Source organism: Podarcis erhardii (assembly GCF_964252035.2).
Source record: "Podarcis erhardii genome assembly, chromosome: 14".
Classification (NCBI taxonomy): domain Eukaryota; kingdom Metazoa; phylum Chordata; class Lepidosauria; order Squamata; family Lacertidae; genus Podarcis; species Podarcis erhardii.
This window is the reverse complement of record NC_138503.1, coordinates 51,198,026-51,218,836: the sequence shown is the minus strand read 5'-3', so window position 1 is coordinate 51,218,836 and position 20,811 is coordinate 51,198,026. Positions and strand designations below refer to the sequence as shown.

At 41.3% G+C, this 20,811-nt stretch overlaps 1 protein-coding gene across 1 annotated transcript in view; it reads left to right on the top strand.

Annotated features, from left to right (window-relative positions):
- MAD1L1 (mitotic arrest deficient 1 like 1) overlaps positions 1-20,811 on the top strand; it is a 458,859-nt gene that overhangs the window by 161,445 nt on the left and 276,603 nt on the right. Inside the window, exon 12 of the mRNA XM_081839735.1 lies at positions 3,708-3,848. Coding sequence (XP_081695861.1) covers positions 3,708-3,848 — 141 coding nt within the window. The remainder of the gene's footprint in view (positions 1-3,707; positions 3,849-20,811) is intronic.

Sequence of the window (20,811 nt, the reverse complement as noted above, 5' to 3'; positions counted from 1 at the left end):
ACAGCTTGTTTATAAAAGGAAAAGCCCCTCCTTGGCCCTGGAAACAACACTGAGACTTTAATAATGATAACTCTGGCATCTAGCTTCAACCGATAAAAGTCAATTGGAAGATATAGGATTTCAATAAAATTATGACACTAGATAAACCTGCCCCAGGAACAAATTTTCCCCGGGCATCTGACTTTAGTTAGATTTGTAACTTCAATTTTGTTTTCATTGATTGTGTGTGTGTGCCCGTGTGCGTGTGTGTTAGTGTTACAACTAATTAGAAAGTCACTGTCAAATAGCACATGTCTTTGAAGTATTTAAATGCAGATCCAAGAATAGGGGCAAGATTCAGTTAAAAGACTAGGTGACTGTGTTTGATAGGTATAAAATTATGAAACAAACAAACAGAAATACATGGCACTTTGTTACGGGATGGGCAAGGGTGGGGAGTGTTAGGTATGTCACTTTGAGAAATCTTTTTAAAAAAAGGATTTGGGAGCGATAGTTGATTTTTATAACTTACTGCTTCTCCTTTTGATAGAAAACACATATAGGTGACTTGTGGAAGGGTTGCAGGTAAGTTGTAGAGCACCTGAATTTCACGCAGGTGGTCCCAAGCCAATCCCTGGCACCTGTGCTTGAAAACCTGCAGAGCTGCTTCTAGACAGTGTAGACAATTCTAAGCTAGATACTGGCTTTTCGAAGAGTGCAAGGAGACGAGAGAAGGAGAACCTTCTTCTTCCAACCTCACCCAAACTGGAAGGGTCAAAGGGCTCCACATGCATGCTGTCAGCAAACTTTTGCAGGAGAGAAGAGCATCCAGCCAGGGCTAGGAGGCTGAAGGGAAATAAGTGCCATCTTAATCCAAACTTGACACCCGTATTCACCACATCCTGTTGGCTCTACATTGTTATGGAGGATGGTGTGGTCTGTGCTGTTCTATCAAGGGTCTGATGAATGGGGTGCTGTGCTGAAAGAGGTGCTGTCATGAGAAGGATGCTTGGAAAGGTGGCTAACCTGGTGCTTTGAGCCCTGCCCGCCCAAAGTGTGCATGTGTTTTTAAAATATTTTATTTGTTTATTTAGAATAATTTAGAAGCTTCTTAATAAAATAAGCCATAAGCAGTGTACATGAAACTAAAACAATTATAAATATAGAAATAAGATTAGCATTAAAAAATAAATAAAAAAAAGGATTATATACCATATTTATCTGTCTATAAGAAGCCCGCATGTATAAGACGCCTCCTATTTTGGGGACTCCGATTTAAGGAAATGGGGGGAGATGGCCCCATGTAAAAAACACGCCTAGATATTGGACATTAATTTTTAGGAAAAAACCTAGTCTTATACACAGAAAAATACGGTAATTTTTGTAGATGCCTTCATAAGCTTACTGAAACAGAAAAGCTTTAACAGGCATCTGGAACAGCATAATGAGGATCCCTGTCTAATATCAGTAGGCAAGGCACAGGTGTTGCCACACTGGAAGATTGACTTCTCACAGATGGTACTTGCAAGAGTTCAAGTTCTACAGACTGAATCAATTTTCTTAAGGTTACCTGGTCCCAAATTGATAAGGGCTTTATATACAAATAATAAGTAGCCAGTGGTAGAACTGAGGAGTTGCACCACATTTTTCTGTGTAGCTTTTGGGCCAACTGCAGGGGAAGCTCCATGTGGAATGTATTGCAGTAATACAATCTTGAAGTTATGAACACCTGGACTTACATAAGACCAAAGGCTTGTCTAGTCCAGCATCTTTCCTCACAGTGACCAAGCGAATCGGAAACCCGCAAGCAGGGCATGAGCACACCAACACCCTTTCTGATGCCTTTTGCTGTGCTTTTATTTTAGAGTGTCACCTTCAGGTTAATTGCAGCAATCCATGACCCTTATAGGACCCCCCCCCCTTTTTAAATCAGAATCCCAATTTTCATCTGGTTGCTAAGAGACTTCTAGAGAAGCAGGTTTTGGACTGCTAGTTTGAGAGAGCAGCACTAGCTAGCATGGAGTTGTACCTCAATAACACTTGAACATTTGTATCAAATCAAAAGTTAGCCAAGAGACATTACACCGTAAATGAATGATAGCCCTTTTATTTGTTTGATAGCTTATAATAAAGGCTTGTCAATTCCTCCAAGTGTCTGCAAAGGGGCTATCAAGTATTTGATTTCAGAAAACAATATATTTTGAATATATCCCTGAAGCCTGCAGGCTTGAGATCTTATGGTATGATCAGGAGTTGGTAGGTGCCCACACTAAGCAGGCCATGTTGAACTGCCTTCCCTATGCATAGCTTCCTTTTTGCCAACACTTTGAAGCAAAGGGAGTAGTTGGTGATGCCCTTTCGTCTAGTCCACTGTGAAAGGCGTCTCCTTTCCTGTCCTCCTTCATTAACTCAGTTTCTCTAGCCCGAAGCTGTCCTTTGGTTCCACTGATGAGCCATCTCCAGCATTTCCAGATTGACCTTTCCATACCAAGAGTGTTTTGAACACATCAGCAACATTTCTAGCAGGTATTCCCACCTTGCTTTTCACACCGCCTCGAGTTTATATGCTCTTCCTCAGCCTTTCTCAGACACCAGGCTATTAAGCACCTGACATTTTGACAGCCAAGTTGGAGGCGCCCCAGAATCCATATGCTTAAAAGTGTGTGCAGGGTTATATGCTGGCCTCATAAGTACTATTTCTGAACTGTAACTCTTTCTTTTTGGGGGTGGGGTGGGGGACAGCAGCTCCTTTCGAGATCCTGTCTTGTATAGACAAAATACGTCAATATGTTCTCCTGTGAAGCTTCACCTCCTGAGAGAAGGTTTATGGGCAGCGTTTTCCAGTGCTGCTCAGTTAGCAAGCATTGACATATTTATGCCAACAATCTATAGGACTATAGTGAGAGGAGAGAGTTTAGATAATAAAAATCTTTCCTGGAATTTAGTAGTGTATCCATTTATTTTACTGTAGCCAGTGGGCTGTGGAGGTCCATCACAACTTCCTGCCATGTGCACAAGGAGTTGTGAGGATACCCTGTTAATGAGTGTTAATTTGAGTGTGGGTACAACCAGTGAATCAGCTAAATCTGTAAGGTGAAAGCACTCCAAACAAATTATTAAATAAGCTCTGAGTCTGCAAAAATCTCTCTTGTTGTGCGTGTGTACTATCAAATTGTGAGTGGGATGACTTAGTACTCACAGTTAGTCTTTATCGTCAGATACAGCCTCACTGGATGCTGTGCAGGAGTTCATTTTAGCTTTTGTTTTCAGAGTATCATGTTGCTGCTTTTCTGGGCAGTCATAGTCACACAGGCCAAATAGTTTCCAAGAAGCTATTTCTGTTTGAGCTCTGAGCCTTTTTCTACTGTCACTATGTATTTGTAGCATGGAAGAGGTTGTCCGCATATCCCTTTGCAATCTCCTTGCTTCTCTAGCTAAACAGTTTATTTAATGCAAATGTGTTCCTCTATTTCAATATATTTGTTTAATTATAATTGTTAATACTGGTGAGAATGGAATGCAGCAGAACTGAACAGTGGGGAAATGGCCTAGTCTCCAAGGAGGAACGGGAATAAATTATACCAGCTTCAACGCAGCCTGAATTTATTAATTAAATTTGTATATTGTCCTTCATCTGAAGATCACAGGGTGGTTTACAACATAAAAATAATGAATGGAAGTCATAAAAAGCTAATTGTGTTTGCTTTCCTTTTTGTCCATTTCAACAGGCACGTGATGGAATGAGAGGAATTCTGGATTCCTATGACAGTGAGTTGAACCCATCAGAACACACTCCTCAGCTGAACTTCCGTGTGCGGGAGGCAGAGGACATGGTACAAAAAATGCAAGCGCACTGTGGTGAAATGGAGGTAATGTGGAGTCACCATATTCAGTTGCTCTTTCTGCATCAGTTCTCCATCTGTAAAGGGGAAGAATAGGGACCTACCTCAGGGGGTGGTTGTGTCCATCAATGGCTGACATCAGTAAGGCTCCAGCATGTGGATAGGGAGCATGGCAATGAATACCAGTTGCCGGAAACTAAATGTAAAGGAGGGCTGTTGCTTTCATGCTTTTCAACTAGAGGCAGTGTCCTGGCTGCTGCCTCAAAACACACAAGCAGAGTTTCTTACATACAGTGGTACCTCTGGATGCGAACGGGATCCGTTCCGGAGCCCTGTTCGCATCCAGAAGTGAATGCAACCCGCATCCGTGCGTGTGACATCATTTCGACCGTCTGTGCATGCGCGAGCGGTGAAACCCGGCAGTAACACACTCCGTTACTTCTGCATCGCCGCAATGCGCAACCCAAAAATACTTATCCTGAAGCTACTTCAACCCGAGGTATGACTGTATAAGGTAGAAAGAGATCCTTATTCAAGCAGTTGAAGAAGTGTGTATGCACACGAAATCTCATACCAATAACAAACTTAGTTGGTTTCTAAGGTGCTACTGGAAGGATTTTTTTTATTTTGTTTCTTATTCAATTAATGGGCTAGACTCAGCAGCACACATAAGGCTCAAGCTGGCGCAAGATGTTAATAACTGGATGGAAGTGACAAAGATATCCCAACAAGTTTCCATGCCCAGCCCACCAAGCTTTTAAAGACTATTTGTGGTGCACTCCCTTGCAACATTTACTCGCCCTGCAAGGAATATCAGGATTGTAGATGTGCCGTCTTTCAGGTTGGGTGGGTCTGCTCCCTTGCATGAAGGTGGTGCCTGTTTCTAGGTGACAAGATTGCACCCTCATATTTTGGATCCTATCCAGTCCAGTTCTATTTCCCCACTCAGCTGCTCAAAATGCCCCCCGCCCCAAACTCTCCGCAGGGGCTCTCTGCTCTGCTGGAAAGTTGGGGAGGAGAAATGGCATCTTTGTAAGGAGAGAGGGGATCCCGGCCTCCTCCATTTCAGGTTCCCATCATTCAGCATGCCCGCTTTCCTCCTCCTCCTATGTCAGAGATTATCAACTCAAGCTGGATCCCAACAATGCGGTGAGGTACTTGACAGGCATCTGCTTGGCCACTATGGGAAGCAGGGGTCTTTGGTTTGATCCAGGTGGGTTCGTTTGTTCTGAACATTTAAAATAATAATTGGAAAAAATGTTAAAACATTTAAAGCTGGTATGCATAAGCTATATAGTATAAATTTGCCAAAAACAGATCAATATATTTTGGAGAGGGATTGGAGAAAGGTAGATATATTTATCAGTGTGCTCTACTTGTTCTGTAGTTATGAGTCTATACAATGATTTACTTTGAATAGATGCAAATTAGCAAAGGTTTTACTCAGTCTTCTGGGGGCAGGGGCAGGGAGATGAATCAGTGCAGTTTCAGTTTCTGCTTTGAAGATTGCCTTTTAAAGCAACTTATCATAGATTTCCCCTGCAGTGCATACTTTATTTAGTTTTTCATAGTTATCCAACTGTTACTTATTGGGGTGGCTTTAATACCTCTATTCATTCAATCTTGGTAAGGTGAATTGAATGTTCGACTTACAGGTTTCATTGTTAGCCTTCCACATTTCACACCTTTTTGCTTAAGGGAAAATCTCCTTTTCTGTCTTCTTTGTTTTGGCACTGGTCTGTTCAGTCTTTTCTGAAGGAAGCATGTGGAGAAAAATATTTTTTTTAAATAAGAAATGCTTTTAAAAATTCAACTGAATCTAGCAGCTGCTCTCTGTTAGACAGAACAATACCAGATGATAATGAGCTGCTGGTTGCTGATACAATATGGTGATGATGGTGGGGGAACTGTGTGGGAGCAGTAGGGAGTCTGGGCATTTGTTCCCAACATCCAGTATCCAGCAAACGGAAAACTCTTATTTACCTATAGGGTGTGCTGTAACACAGACAACAGAAATCTCAAACAGATGATTTCCCAAATGTCATATTTACTCCTTTACTATAGTCCAGCTACCCTCTTACCTAACTTTGACTCATTCTAAGCCAATTGATTTCCCTTCAAGCCTTTTTTGAGCAAATGTTTCATTGAACACAATTGCTGCCTTTCAAACTTCTCTGTCTTCCTTTCTGTCACTTTCCCCAAATTTATGTTCAAATAAATGACGGCTTCATTTGCTCCCTGATTTATTTTTCTACCTTTGTATAAAAAATCTTGTTCTCTGCATAATGTGATGCCAAGAGTTCCCTTGAGGAAGTAGGTGGAACCATATTCATTTAAGTTGGTGTGGGAACATGTGGCGCTCCATATGTTGTTGGACTGCAACTCCCATTGTCCCTGACTTATGGCCACATTGGCTGTGGCTGATAGTTGGAGTTCAGTAACATATGGAGGGGCGCAGGCTCCCCATTCCAAATTTAAGTAATTTAGATATTTTCAAATATAAAAGCTAACAGACACACCAGCTTCCCAATAGATGTTAGTCTCGTGATGGAGATTTCATGATGCTTCACCTTTGTGCAAATAGAGCCCTGGACCTAAGGATTTAATGAACAAGGGCTTATGCCAGCGTGGTCAGTCAAGGCACCTGTGATGATATTGGTTGTATTTGTGCTCTGTTGACACTGAGTATGCTCTTCACAAGCAAGCTTTACTCCTTGACGTAAGTTCGTGACAATTGTTTTGAGACAGCACTGTTAAATTTAGGCTTGGGAAGGTTAGCACCAGTAACGCAGCATCATAAATGTAACTCCATTAATAGTCTTTTCATTACAACACATTTGGCTCGGCAGGAAACATTAATGAAGAGCGATTTGCCAGGGAGACTCATGCTGACACCTTCAATAGCCCACAACATCCTTTTATATTGAGAGATTTATACTATCTAGGAGCTCCATATGTACTCTAATCAGTTATACAGGCCCAGCAGTTTTCACACATCAAATGCCATATGTTCTAGTTTTGTTTTCCCATTTTTGGGGGGAGGAGGGTTTGAGTGTCCTGAAAACTTATCAGCCAAGTATTCTCCCCCCTTTCCAGCCCCTAATAACTGTGGCACATCTGCTGATCACCGCCAGTGCTTGCAGTAATCACAATGAAATAGATCTCCATGAAGTGTTAAGCCTCTTCTCCTGTTGGTATTCAGAATTTACACATGGAGATGATAAAGTATTTATCTGGGCAGTTTACAGCTTTTTTTCACATTAGGAGCCTGCCTGCCAGTCATTGCTGAACACATTTGCAGCATCTTGTTTCTCCTTGTCCTCCTCCTGTTATTTTCTGCCCTTCCTCCCAAAGGAGCCATTTTTCTTTTCTCAGATTTCTTCTTAGGCAAATCTTGGTATATAAATCGACTATCAAATTCCATGCAGCCTATCCTTGCATTGTATGAACCATAACGGGGGGACTTATCCATTCATTGCAGGTATTCATTAGTTGCTTTTCAGGGCTAAGCCCTCACAAACCAACCTCTAAGGAGAAATAAAACATAGAAACTGTGGTAGAGTGTGAAGCACTGAGTGGACACAGACAAATAGTAGCAGTACAGATACAGATCACCAAAGTTAAGGTGTTCACGCCTGAAATAAAAGACATAAAAAGCAGATACAGACATATATGAAACAGATTTCTGAGAGTACCCTTTAGCTTGAGCAGCCTCTGACTAGAAAGGTTTGATTATTCAGTTATTGGGTGATTGGCAGATAGCTGTGATGAGCCTGTTGACGACTCTTAACGACTGCAATCCCACCACCCTTCTGAGTAATACCCCTCCCCACCTTCTCACTATATAGAAGGGGCTGGTGACTTCTGTTTCAGTGTATCTGAAGAAGTGTGCATGCACACAAAAGCTCATACCTAGAACTAACTTAGTTGGTCTTTAAGGTGCTACTGGAAGGAATTTTTTTATTTTGTTTTGATTATTCAGTTATTCTTAACATATTTAATTGTATTATACAAAGCTGTGGTGGTTTGTGTAAATGTGGGAAGCTGCATGGTTCCCCCCTGCCCCTTTTAAACAATAAAACCTAAACAGTGGTACAGCTTAGCGTAGTTCTCCTTGAAAGCAATTCCAAATTTTAAGTGTCCTGGGCCTGGCCTATATTCTGCACAGCTAAGATTCATGAGGTTGTGAGTGAGTGAGGCCCTAAAAGTAGATCGCAATACTCAAACATGTTTATATTGGAGGCTGTACTGGAGATACTCTGGTCCCAAGTTGCTTGGGTGGTAAAGATCAAAATCGGCACCCTGAAGAATCAAATTGGCACTGTAAAATGAGAGTAATCTAAGGTTCTGCAGAAAGAACTAGATGCACAATTATAAGATGGGGAACAACTGGCTTACTAGCAGTACATGCGAAAAGGATCTAGGGATCTTTGTGAACCACAAGCTTAACATGAGTCAACAGTGTGATGCAGCAGCCAGGAAAAGGTAATGCTATTCTAGGCTGCATCAACAGAAGCAAAGTGTCAAAATCAAGGGAAGTATTAGTACTACTCTATTCTGCCTTGGTCAGACCACACCTGGAATACTGTGTCCAATTCTGGGCACCACAGTTTAAGAAGGATGTTGACAACCAAGGTGATCAAGGGTCTGGGAACCAAGCCTTATGAGGAATGGTTGCAGGAGATGGGTATGTTTAGCCTGGAAAAGAGGTGATTGAGAGGAGATATGATAGCCATCTTCCAATATCTGAAGGGCTTTCACATGGAAGAGGGAACAAGCTTGCTTTCTCCTGCCCCAGAAGCAAGGACCCGGACCCATGGCTTCAAGTTACAAGCAAGGAGATTCCCACTAAACATCAGGAAGAGCTTCCTGATGGTAAGAGCTCTTCAACAGTGGAACAGACTCCCTTGGGAGGTTGTGGACTCTCCTTCCTTGGAGCTTTTAAAGCAGAGGTTGGATGGCCATCTGTCACGGGTGCTTTAGCTGAGATTCCTGCATTGCAGGGGGTTGGACTAGATGACCCTTGGGATACCTTCCAGCTCTTAAGATTTTATGACCAGAGTCTAGTAGTTCCAGTTGAAACCCAGGCAGCTACATTTTAGGCCAGCATAAGTTTTTGAGCTGTCTTCAGTGGCAGCACTGCTTAAACTCAACCCGTCCCTGGAGGCAGGTATCCCTGACATGCTTTGCTACTTTCAGGTTTCTTTGCTCACCCAGCAACTGATTTGGCAACAGTACATTTGCCATGTGTGATGCTTCAGCAGGGCCTCTGGCTAATTTAAACACATGCTTATCTAGAAGAGGGTTTTAATGTGTATTTTCCCTCCACCCCCCTTTTCAACCTCCCTAGTGGTTTTGTTCTCAGTGGATCCTCTTGCTGGGGTTAAAAGTCTCTCAGAAATGATTGTCTTAACTGCCTTTCCTATGTCTTAACTGTCTTAACTGTCTTAACTGCCTTTCCCTTTAAGACTAAGTAACAGCACTTAGTTATGTTGCACTTCTTACCATCCATTCTCAAACCCCTTTTGGTGCCTCTTTTGAAATGTTAAACGTGTCCCCTGCTTAAAGTGGTCTTGTCAGCAGTAACAGTGGTGCATGTCAGCATTTGTAGAAGTTTTTTCCCCCTCTTTCCCCCCCAACCTGGGAGTTCGGCTCAACTCCTTAAGTCTACCTGACTGTGGGAGACTAGCAGATGATAACAGAGCCTGGCTTCTATAGAGGATTTAAAATTGGGTTCTTTTCCAAGGAAGGCTTGGAAGGAGGAGATAACTAATGTTCATTTACTATTCATTCACATTTTGTCACAAGGGGAGACGCAATTTCAGTGTGGAGGCTGAGTGCTTGAATGTGGCTGTGTTGGAGAGTGTTGCCATCTGTATCTGGTGATAGACTACTGACAATATAGATGCTTTTCCATAAGGGGGGTAGGAGGCTTATTTGTCATGACTGCAAGCCTTCAGCCGGTCCCCACAAGATGGCAGCAAAGAAAGACTTCTCACAGAGAGAGCTGCCTTTTCATTTTGCATGACTTGTGCTTAGTTATAAATAGGTAGGTGTATGAGAATTCTACGGGATGCAAATAGTCTTGTAACCAGAAGACTCTTTTCCATGTTACGCATTAGAGCAGAGTTGGTCAGTTGACTTCAGCTTGTGGGGCTAAATGTTACCCAGCCAAACTTTTCAAGGGTTCTCTACCTGGCCAAAGTGTTGGCATTTTCTCTACTGCCCTGAGCACTTTGGCTAGGGAGGATTCTGATTTTTTAAAAAATAGAATTAGCTGGCCTCCCTCGATCCCACAAGCATATCATACATGAAAACGGGACAGCCTTGTAACACCTTGTTGTCATGCCAAGGACTGCTTCCCAAGTCTTCTCTCTTCCTTGCTACACATTGGTGAAAGTTCTGCTGCATCTGCTGCGTGCTGTATTACATTTACTCTGCAACAGCCTGTCCACTGATTTAAAAGGGTGTGATTATCCTTTTGGTTAAAAAGTGCAAAATGTACACTTAGCAGCGGCAGCGTATTAAACTGTATCTACGCCGAGGGCCTTCTGGCGGTTCCCTCATTGCGAGGGAACCAGACAGAGGGCCTTCTCGGTACTGGCGCCCGCCCTGTGGAACGCTCTCCCATCAGATGTAAGAGAAATAAGTAGCTATCTACATCTGAAGGCAGCCCAGTTTAGGGAAGTTTTTAATATTTGATGCTGTATTGTTTTTAACATTTGATTGGAGGCCGCCCATAGTGGCTGGGGAAACTCAGCCAGATGGGCGGGATATAAATAATAAATTATTTATTATTATTATTATTATTATTATTATTATTATTTGTACATAAGAGCAAAAATGCATTACATTTCATCCCTTTCTCAGATAATTAACCTCCAGAAACCCCAGGGAGGCAGTTGAACCCTGAATAATGACAACTGTAGCATCACTTGTGTAAAAAAATCAGTCTTTAACATGGAAGCTTCTACACTTTGGAACTCCCTTCCCGCTGACATCAAGCAGGGACCTCTGCTGCAGTCTTTTTTGGTGCCTGCTTAAAACATTTTTGTTTAGACAAGCCTATCCAGACATGTAGATGTTAACATGTTTTTATCTTTTGCTGTTAAAATTAATTATCTTTTAAATGTTTTTAATTACTTGTTTCTAACTGATTTTTATTTATAATGTTAATATTTCTTTTAAGCCACTTAGAGAATTTTCTACATAAAAATATTGTTAAAATAAACAAAAAATAAAATACAAGTTAACAACACTTTTGCAGGCAGGACATCCTCCCCAAAAATAGGGACAATAATTTATTGGGAGAGTGACCAGAAGGACAAGGCTGTCCTTGTTAAACAGGGCCAATGGGAGTGCATACCTTTTTGGATAGAGGTGCCTGATCAAAGTTGTTTGGCGTATAACAGTGGATGTCAGCAGGTTGTCCTGAGGATGCTCTGTGACTATTGTACCTGGTGGTTGGGACTGAAGGGAGCTGTAGCCCATAACATCTGGAGAGCACTATTTTTCTTAGCTCTGGCATATAAACTTCATGGAAATAGGTGTGTGTGTGTGTGTGTGTGTGTGTGTGTGTGTGTGTGTAGGGGGCGGAGATATCAGGAGAGAGATATATATAAGGGGAGATGAAAGCAAGTAGACAAGAAACCTGTCAGCATTGGGCATGGTCTCCAAGAGCCAGAGTTCATTAAGAGAGTGACATTCTCAGTGAAAAGAGGAATACAGAATATTATTTCATACAGATCACATTAATGCCTTGCACATTAATGCCTTGCAGAGGGCTACTGTTTGATGAGCTGTGTGTAGCAAATGTTGGCAAAGGGGTCTGCACTCATAAGTTTCTCTCTGTGCATAATAGAGAGAGGGGCTTCCTGCCTCTTGGTTACCAGTTGTCCATTAGAGAAAAAGAGAGAGAGAGAGAGAGCTGTGAGTACAATTCATTTTTAACAGAACTCTTGTGTGCTTGCTGTGACTAAACGCTAACTCGAAAGTTCCATCCCAGAACTCTGTGTCTATATAAGCCAGTTTCTCTGAATCACTGAGGATTAGCTAGTTGTTTTTCAACTGATAGGTCAAGGCGATCATGCCTAGATCTCAACTGGGTCAGAGGGGTATCTTCACCAATTGCTATTTTTTGCTTATTTAGGAAATCAATCATAGGAAGAGAGGATAAAGAGATGGTGTGTGTATGAATGAGCCCCCCAAAGTAGCCCTTGTGAGACCATGGTATCCTCAGACACATCTATTGGCACACACCCCTTCCATATTTTTAAGTTGATGGGGTTTTTTGGCCTTTTTGGGAGGCGAGGGTTGGCTCTGTTTTGTGAATATTGCCTGATATTTTGTTGGCCTTTCTCAGTCTTCTCCCTTCCCCCGAAACACTCTGTTTTGGGGTTACACTGCCTACCACTGGTGGGGATACTCTTATCTGTAGTGACCGCCTGCTTGCTGATTAACCAAGTGCATTGGGGTGCTCATTGCAGAGGCGGATTTAGGGGAGCACAACCAGTTCGGTTGCACTGGGCACAGACCCTCCTGAGCGCCACAGCTATGATGTTGACTGGAAGGCAAGAGGTGTCTGTGTGTCTGTGTATGTGTGTCTTTGTGTGTGTGTGTCTCTTTGTGTGAATTTTGTCACACAGGGTGCCACTGAAATTCAAGACTCTAAGGCAGGGGTCGGCAAACTTTTTCAGCAGGGGGCCGGTTCACTGTCCCTCAGACCTTGTGGGGGGCCAGACTGTATTTGGGGGAAAATAATGAACTGAATTCCTATGCCCCACAAATAACCCAGAGATACATTTTAAATAAAAGCACACATTCTACTCCTGTAAAAAGACCAGGCAGGCCCCACAAAGAACCCAGAGATGCATTTTAAATAAAAGGACACATTCTACTCATGTAAAAACACACTGATTCCTGGACCATCCGTGGGCCAGATTTAGAAGGTGATTGGGCCGGATACGCCCCCAGGCCTTTGTTTGCCTACCCATGCCCTAAGGCAGTGGTGTCCAAACTTTTTTCAGAGAGGGCCAGATTTGGTGAAGTGAAGGGCTGTAAGGGCCAACCAAAGTTGCTGACCTTTTTTTAGGATTGAAGTTGTTGCGCCACAGGCCCTGGATTAAACAGGCCGGATTAGGCCCCCAAACGGACTTTGGACATGCCTGACCTAAAGTCTACCCCTGCCTCATTCCCTTCCCCTCTGGCACAGGAGGTTGTGGGTTTGGATTACTCTACCTGTCATAAATCCTCCCGGGTAGCGTGTAAACAGGAACTTGTCAAAGCACTATGCCCATGTCTAAATTTGAGTCTAAATTCCCTTTATTGTGGGAAATTGAAGAGAAGGCTTACTCATGCTCTGAGATGCCATTCCATAAAAACATAACAGGGTCTCAGGGAATTTGTCTGGCTCTATTCAGTTCTTTGGGTTTTGCCACTTATCCTTTTGGCTTAATCAGTGTTAAAGTCAAACAAGCTTTGGTTGCTGCAAAAGCTTTTTAGCAAACAGAAAGGCTTGTAGTTTAGAGCAAATCGGCAGTCATTCTGCAGACTCGGCAATGCAGTTTCTCAAATTTTATTTTATGCTAAATAAAACAAGTAGTACTATTGAATGGTCTATGTGCTGTGAATATTACTTTTGCTAACAGCAGGAAAGAGATGGCTTGCGTGAGACTTCAGGTTTGCACATAGTACAGATTTACATGTTTAATTTATTCAGATGAGTGTTCACACCATCGTAAATAGAGCATTGTAATAAAATGTGATGAAAATGATGTATCGATGGTATGTAACACCAGTGAAGTTAGCAAGGATGTATAAAGGATGTAACAAATGTTGGAAATGTAAAGAAAAAGAGGGTACATTCTATCATATGTGGTGGGAGTGTAAGAAAGTAAAAAGCTTTTGGGAAATGATATATAATGAATTGAAGAAAATGTTTAAGTACACTTTTGTTGAGAAACCAGAAGCGTTTTTACTTGGTATTACAGGGAATGAGATTAATAAGAAAGAAAAGAAGTTATTTTTATATGCAGTGACTGCAGCAAGAATACTGATGGCTCAGAAATGGAAGCAAGAGGAGTTGCCTACACTAGATGAATGGAGAATGAAGATGATGGACTATGCAGAACTGATGAGATCAGAGATTTATAGAAGATTGGGAAAAGTTTACAGAATATATGCATAAATTAAGTGATAATCAAATAACGTTTGTAAGCTTTAATGAAGCTCCGTAAGAAGAAATGTTAGAATATGAGTAAAACTAAGAATTAATTTATAAAAATAATTGAAGAAAGGCTTTAGAAATGTGTAAGAAATTAAGAAGGGAAGGAGTATCAGGCAAGTTGAGGGAAGTCAAAAAGAGAATGGATATAAAAAAGATGTATGATTTGTATAAATTTTGTATTGGAAAAATTGAATAAAAATAATTTATAAAAAAGTAAATAGAGCATTGTGATGCTAGGCCTGTCTGTCTGTCTCTCTGTGATCACTCGTGGCCGAGTAAGATTGTCTTCTGTGAACGCAGTCTTAGCTGTGTGTCCGTAAATGACTGTGGAGGCCAATTCTGGATCTGCACATTTTTCCACAGTGGGAACATAGGTTTCTGGACGGGAGGTGATCACAATGAGGATTTTCCAAATGTGCTAAGGCATCCCATAGAGCTCACTAGCCTGGAAGTACAGGTGTATTATGTCAGGTGGCCCAAAGCTTGGACTACATCTGTCCACTCCTTCTCCCAAGCTCTTTATCTGGGTCATCACTCGATATAGTCCCCCTGTCATGAAGATTTTATTTATTCATATCCTGGCCTTCCTCATAAAGAAATTGAAGGCGGCAAACACCAACAAGCTAGATATTTTTATTTTATTTAATTTTGTTTCAATACCCATTTAAAAAACCACTAAGAACATGACATTTAAAAACAATCACAACTAACATTTTTAAGATTACAGGTTAAAATGCAATAATTTTAAGTTCTTCTTGATGTTAATAACAAGGGAGATGAATGTACCTTACTGAAGAGGGCAGAGAGCCACCACCAAGAAGACCCTGCCACGCCAACCAGGCAGCAGCCAGCAATATATGATATGGGGTTTCCCAAACTCATTTTGGGATATAGGGGCATATGTACTTCAGTTGTTTAGGTTGCTCTTTCAGCTTTTGTTTTCAGACTTTCAAGGGAGTAAGCAACTGGGAGTTAGTAACCAACTTTAGCCCTGTAACTGATACAGTCATAAGTAAACGCGAAGCTGTGGTGTGTAGAATGCATAGTTAACCCAGGAGAAGTGCAGGTCTGATTTTAATATAAATGGGAGTTAAATTAAAATATTATTTGTGCATGAGGAACTTATAATAAATTCATTGCAGTAACCTTGGTTTATGTAAGGCATATATGTGAGGTTCCGCTGTAACGAAACACACATGAAGTAAGAAGCATGGCACAGACATAAAGGAAGTAGTAGTAGTAGTAGTAAGTAGTAGTAGTAGTAGTAGTAGTAGTAGTAGTAGTTGTTATTTGCCCTGCCCATCTGGCTGGGTTTCCCCAGCCACTCTGGGCGCCTTACAGCATATCTAAAAGTATAATAAAAACATCAAGTTTTAGAAACCTCTCAGTACAGGGCTGTCTTCAGATTTCTTCTAAAAGTTGTGTAATTCTTTATCTGCTTGACATCTGAAAGGGAGGGTGTTCCACAAGGCGGGCACCACTCCCGAGAAGGCCCTCTGCCTGGTTCCCTGTATCTTCGCTTCTCATAGTGAGGGAACCAGCAGCAGACTCTTGGAGGAGGACCTCAGTGTTTGGGCTGAGTAATGGGGGTGGAGTTGCTCCTTCAGGTATACTGGGCCGATCAGCTCCAACACTTTGAATTGTTCTTGGAAACGTACTGGGAGCCAGTGAAGATCCTTTAGGACTGGTGTTATATGTGTGCAATGGGAGTGAGTTATTTAATCAAAAAGTTAACATAAGAGTTATATTTTATACTTAACAAAATTATAAAGGTGGTGACATATGTGTAAATGGGAAAACCCAAATTTTATTTTATTTAAGTAGCATAGTATGTGGGGGCTTCAGTCTTTCTAGATCTAGAATTTCTCTGATTCATATTTCTTTGAGTGAAGGCAGAATTGTGCCCAATGAGAGATAGCAGTGATATTTATTTTCTGTAATTCAAGCACAATGCTTTAGAATTCATTTCTGTCTGCCCTTCTCTCATATGCACATCTTGGATAGTAAAAGGGATACTTCTGAATCAATAAGAAGTCAAAGTTCATAACATCCTTCATAAAGTTCATTACCACTTCACAACAGCTCCTTGATTTCACATTCTCTGTATATTATTGTTCTTAAGGTCAGCAGTAGTTTCCATTTACCAGAGCGCTAAGCTTCACTTGCTCTTGGAATTTATTTCCATGCCTGAGTGTGGGAAGGATCAAGGGTGGAAAAGAGATCACCTCCCAAGATGTATCCTCATGTTCTCAACCAGGCTGTGATGTTCTTAAGAGCTGCTTTATGGCATATATCCAGAAATATATATTAGCCTCTTAGGTACATTAGCCTGTTTACCTTTGGCTGTTAATTATGTCTCTGAAACAGGCAGCCTTCAAGTTTGAAGTCCTTTTTCTTTGACTTCTATGTTTAGACACCCTAATGAAGAGAATAAATGTGAAAAGTGGAGACTTGAAAATATTTAAAGCATAATGCATTTGCTTCTCTCATTTACTTTGTAGTAGATTTTATTGTCTGTCTGCTCAGAGAATGTAATAGAGAATGCAGTGGAGAATATAAAACTCACAACTTGATTGACAGGACCCAGCTTCTCGTTGACAGATCCTCATCATGTGTGATTGGGTTGTTGGCTTCAGGTAATTGGCATGCAGAAAACGGTGTGATAGATAGAGTTTTGCTGAGCTTCCTTCAGTGACACATGGATATCATTGACTTGATGATGCATTTCTTGGGGGTTGCCTTATCAGTGCTTTCAATGTAGATCCAATAAGATAGCCTTGCAAGCTGCAGGACATTGTGTGAAAACTGTGAGGACATCAGAAATAGCTTCAACATATTGGGAGATACACCAGATCCATTCCCTCCCTCCCACCCAAAATCTATTTGTTTGTTGTTGCATCTTCTTCCAAGGAATGGAGAGTGATGTGTATGGTTTCCCTTACATCCTCACACCAGTCTAGTGGGGTAGGCTAGGCTGAAAGATGGTGACTTGGTCCCATGAATTTCATGACAGGGGAGAAATGAATCTGGATTTCCCTGGTTGTAGTCCAACTCTCTAATAGTCTTGTCTACTACAACATGCCTATTTTGGTTTGTGTGTTTTTCTTCTGCTTGGAAAAGGAGTTACTTGTACCCACAGGTAAGCTTGTCTATACATGAAGCACTACAAGTGATTGTACACAACCTTGCCTGCTTAGGAAAAAATGCTGAGAATCCAGAACTACTTTTGTAGAACTTGTATCTTTCTCCAAAATCGGCACCTGTGTCAGTCTTTCCAGTGCAAAATTTTTAGATGTAGTGTCTGACAGAGTTGAATGCAACATGAGAAACATCCCATGACCCTGCTAGTCCCGAGTCTGCCTTCTCCTTTGTGCCAGTCCTCTCGACACAACTTTATGTCAGCTCCATCAAAGTGCTGGTCTCGAGTCAGGCTACTCTCTTTTCACAAATCAAAGTATGGGATCACAGCTTAATTTAACCTCTTATCTCATGGAGCACTTCACCCTGGCAGAATTCTAATTTCCAAGGCACCTGGTATTGTGTTATGCCTGATAATGCCACTAGCTTAGACTGAGAATGTGTCTATTTACTGGTGCCCTGCATTATAACTAGCCCTTCCATTTTTTCTTTCAGAGCATTTAAAACCATATTACCTCATTTTCAATATCTTTTGCAGCTTCAGACAGAGGTGTGCATGTTTGATTTGCACCCTTCTAGCAATGTTCTCTTTCCCAGCCGAACTCTCCCCCCTCCCCCCCCCAAGGTTGTTTTAGCTCAGTAGCACCGTCACCTTCTTTTCTAGCTCACTCCTTCTTAATGTGCTTTCGTCTCTCCATTCTGTTTCCCTGTTTCCTATTTATAGACTAACTTGCTTCAGCGGCAGTCAATTAGAACAGCAGTGAATCCTTTAAAAGGAGGATGCCAGGAGGGAATATATTTGTTGATTTGCTTGCTCCCGGGGAATCAGATTGATAGTTTAGTTGAAGCCCTTGCAGCACATTAAAAATTCTCTTGGGTTTTGTTGATTTTTGAAATACATTTTCATATATTAGGAAACAAAAAGAGGGGAAAACTTAATTTCCATGCAGTGCAGAATGCAAAAATATCAAGATGCAAGTAGTGGGGTTCTTGTTTTTCTTGGAGCCTTTAACATAAAAAATCCTTGAGGAAACTTACTGGTTTGTTTCCTATTCATTCATTTATTTTTACATTAGTATCTCACTTTTGACGAGTTAACAAAGTACTCCCAACATTAATGCAGTTCTTTTGCATTTAAAATCTTTAAATGCAAAGCTAAAATCAGAAAAGAAAATGGGAGGTTAGATGGGTGGAAAAGTGGAGAGCTGGTTGAAAAACAGAATTATAAAAGATAAAGCACAGCAAAGGGGTGATGGTGTGTATGACTAATATAGTTTCTATTGAGTTGCATCTCCTTGTTATAATTTTATGAAAGTGTAGTCTATAAATATTTATATAAATAAATATCATCTTCCTACCTGTCCTGTTTATTATTGTTGCTGGTGGTTATGTTGGAATTATTGTCCTCTTTCCTTCAACGAGCTCCTTCCCATTTCATCCATCATTAAGAGACAAATAGGTCACCCACTGAGCTTCGGGATTTGAACCTGTTTTTCCCAGATCTTAGTCCAGTACTCTAATCACTATGCCATATGGGCTCCAGGCACCTTCTAGGAATCTCAGATCTAGTTTTTATCACTATAATATTAATGTTTCCGTTTATATACCACTTACAGTCTGAAAGATCTTAAAGCAGTTTACAATATACACACTCATAATATGTGTGTATATACATACATATATAAACACACACACACACACACACACACACACACACACACCAATAACACTATGTCAAATGAATCACATAACAAAGTACATAAACAGTATCCAAAAACATAATATAAATAAATAACATTAGAGAGTGTTACAAGGCAGTATAATGCAGTTTTTCAAACAACACAACATTCATGCAATGTAACTCCATCTGTTTCACACAGCCACTACAACCATTCACTACTTCGAGCATTACCTTTAACAACCGCTCATACATCATTTATTGTTAATAATGAGAAAAAATAATAATAACTGTCGCTCTATAAAATACGAGTGGGTATCATGTCTCTGGAGAGTTTATGATCTAAAATTTGACAAAGAGGAAACAACAGCATAAGGGTCAGAATATATAGGCAGGAATAAATGGGAATTTATTTGAGTTAAGCATCCTCAGGCTTGGTTACAGTAGGATGGGGTGGAGTGCCTATAATCCTCCACGTAGTGCTTGGCCCCAGTTCCCATAACCGCTGGCTGTATTGGCAAGAGCTGATGGGAACTGGAATTCCAAAAGGAATGTTACAAGTTCAATAGGGCATGGAACTAAGATGTTTTATCAAGTAAAGGTTTCACATAAAAGGTAGGTTTAAAGAAGGAATTGAAAGAGAGCTAGCTTCGTATAGACTTAAGAGTCGGACAGGGAGAAATGGTTGAGCTGTTTGAGGGAGCATGAGACTTGTGGACAGCTAAAGGGGATGGAATTGAATGGCATATACAGGAGTGAAGAAATAGAGGGACAAGGCCATGGAGTTTGTGCTGTATCAATGAATGAATGAATAGGAAGCCAGTGTAGGAATTTAAAGAGGGATGGAGCATGTCTGAGTAACGAGAAGTTGAAGCCAAGTCTACATACTTGTTCACCTGTGTTGATGATGCCATTTATAGGAGGTTAGAAGGATAGATGTTTGGTCCTGGGCATGGACATGTGGAGTTGTAGCAAGTGATAGTCCTACTCAGAGTTGACCTATCAAAATTATAATGCACATGACTAAGTCCTACTTTTGCTTTTCTTTACTGTTCAGTTCTCTGGTTAGCCCTCTTTATATCCATTTATGCCAAGGGAAGAGGAAAAGAGATGGTAGGCTGTTAATAGAAAAGTTTCATAGTGAAGGGCATACAGTGAACCGAGTGGGAAGCCCTTGTTGTTCTTGCATGTTAAGCATGTAAATTTGCCAGCTGTGATTTGTGTGTGTATGCATGATGAGAACAATTTTGTGTCCGGTATTGGGGGGGGGGGCAGTGCTTTAGCATCAAGCTTCTTGAGTCCCAAGGATGTCAAATGACTCCCTTGGAGTCCATCAGTATCAGAGGTTCACTCAGCCGTGACTGCAAGATGCTGTCCTAGCTGCCTTGCAACTCCAACAGCAGCTGGCTTGGCAGAGTTTCATCAGTCATGTTGCCTTTTTCTGTCAAGGAGAGAGCTGCAACCCGACAGTTTTGCTTGGCAGCATGCTAGCTCCCCAGAGGCAACAGTGCCATTGGCTTGGAATAGGGGCACCATACAAAATAAGTGTATGTTTACAGAAAGCATAGTATTCCCAGGAGACTCTTGCTGATCTTTTTGATCTTTGTATTTTGTCTTCTGTGTAGCCAAGGCTTCTGAAGGAAAACAAGAAGGAAGAAATGAGCAGGCTGTAGTGCTGGGACTTGCTCTCTTTCCTCCCCCAATGAGATTTAGAATCTGTATTTTCTTCTGCAATAAAGAGAGTGTGTGAAAGTAGAAACCCAGAAACACCTGAGTTGCACCTCTGTACCTTTCTGCTGGAAGGTGAAGCAACCTTTCCTTCTTGAACCCAGGAGATGGGCAGATGCAGCCCATGAGTAGGAAGTTTGTTCGTTTGCTTGTTAACAGTTACACCCACTCTTTCAATCATATTTATCAGGTTGGCTCGCAATAAAATAACAAGCACATAA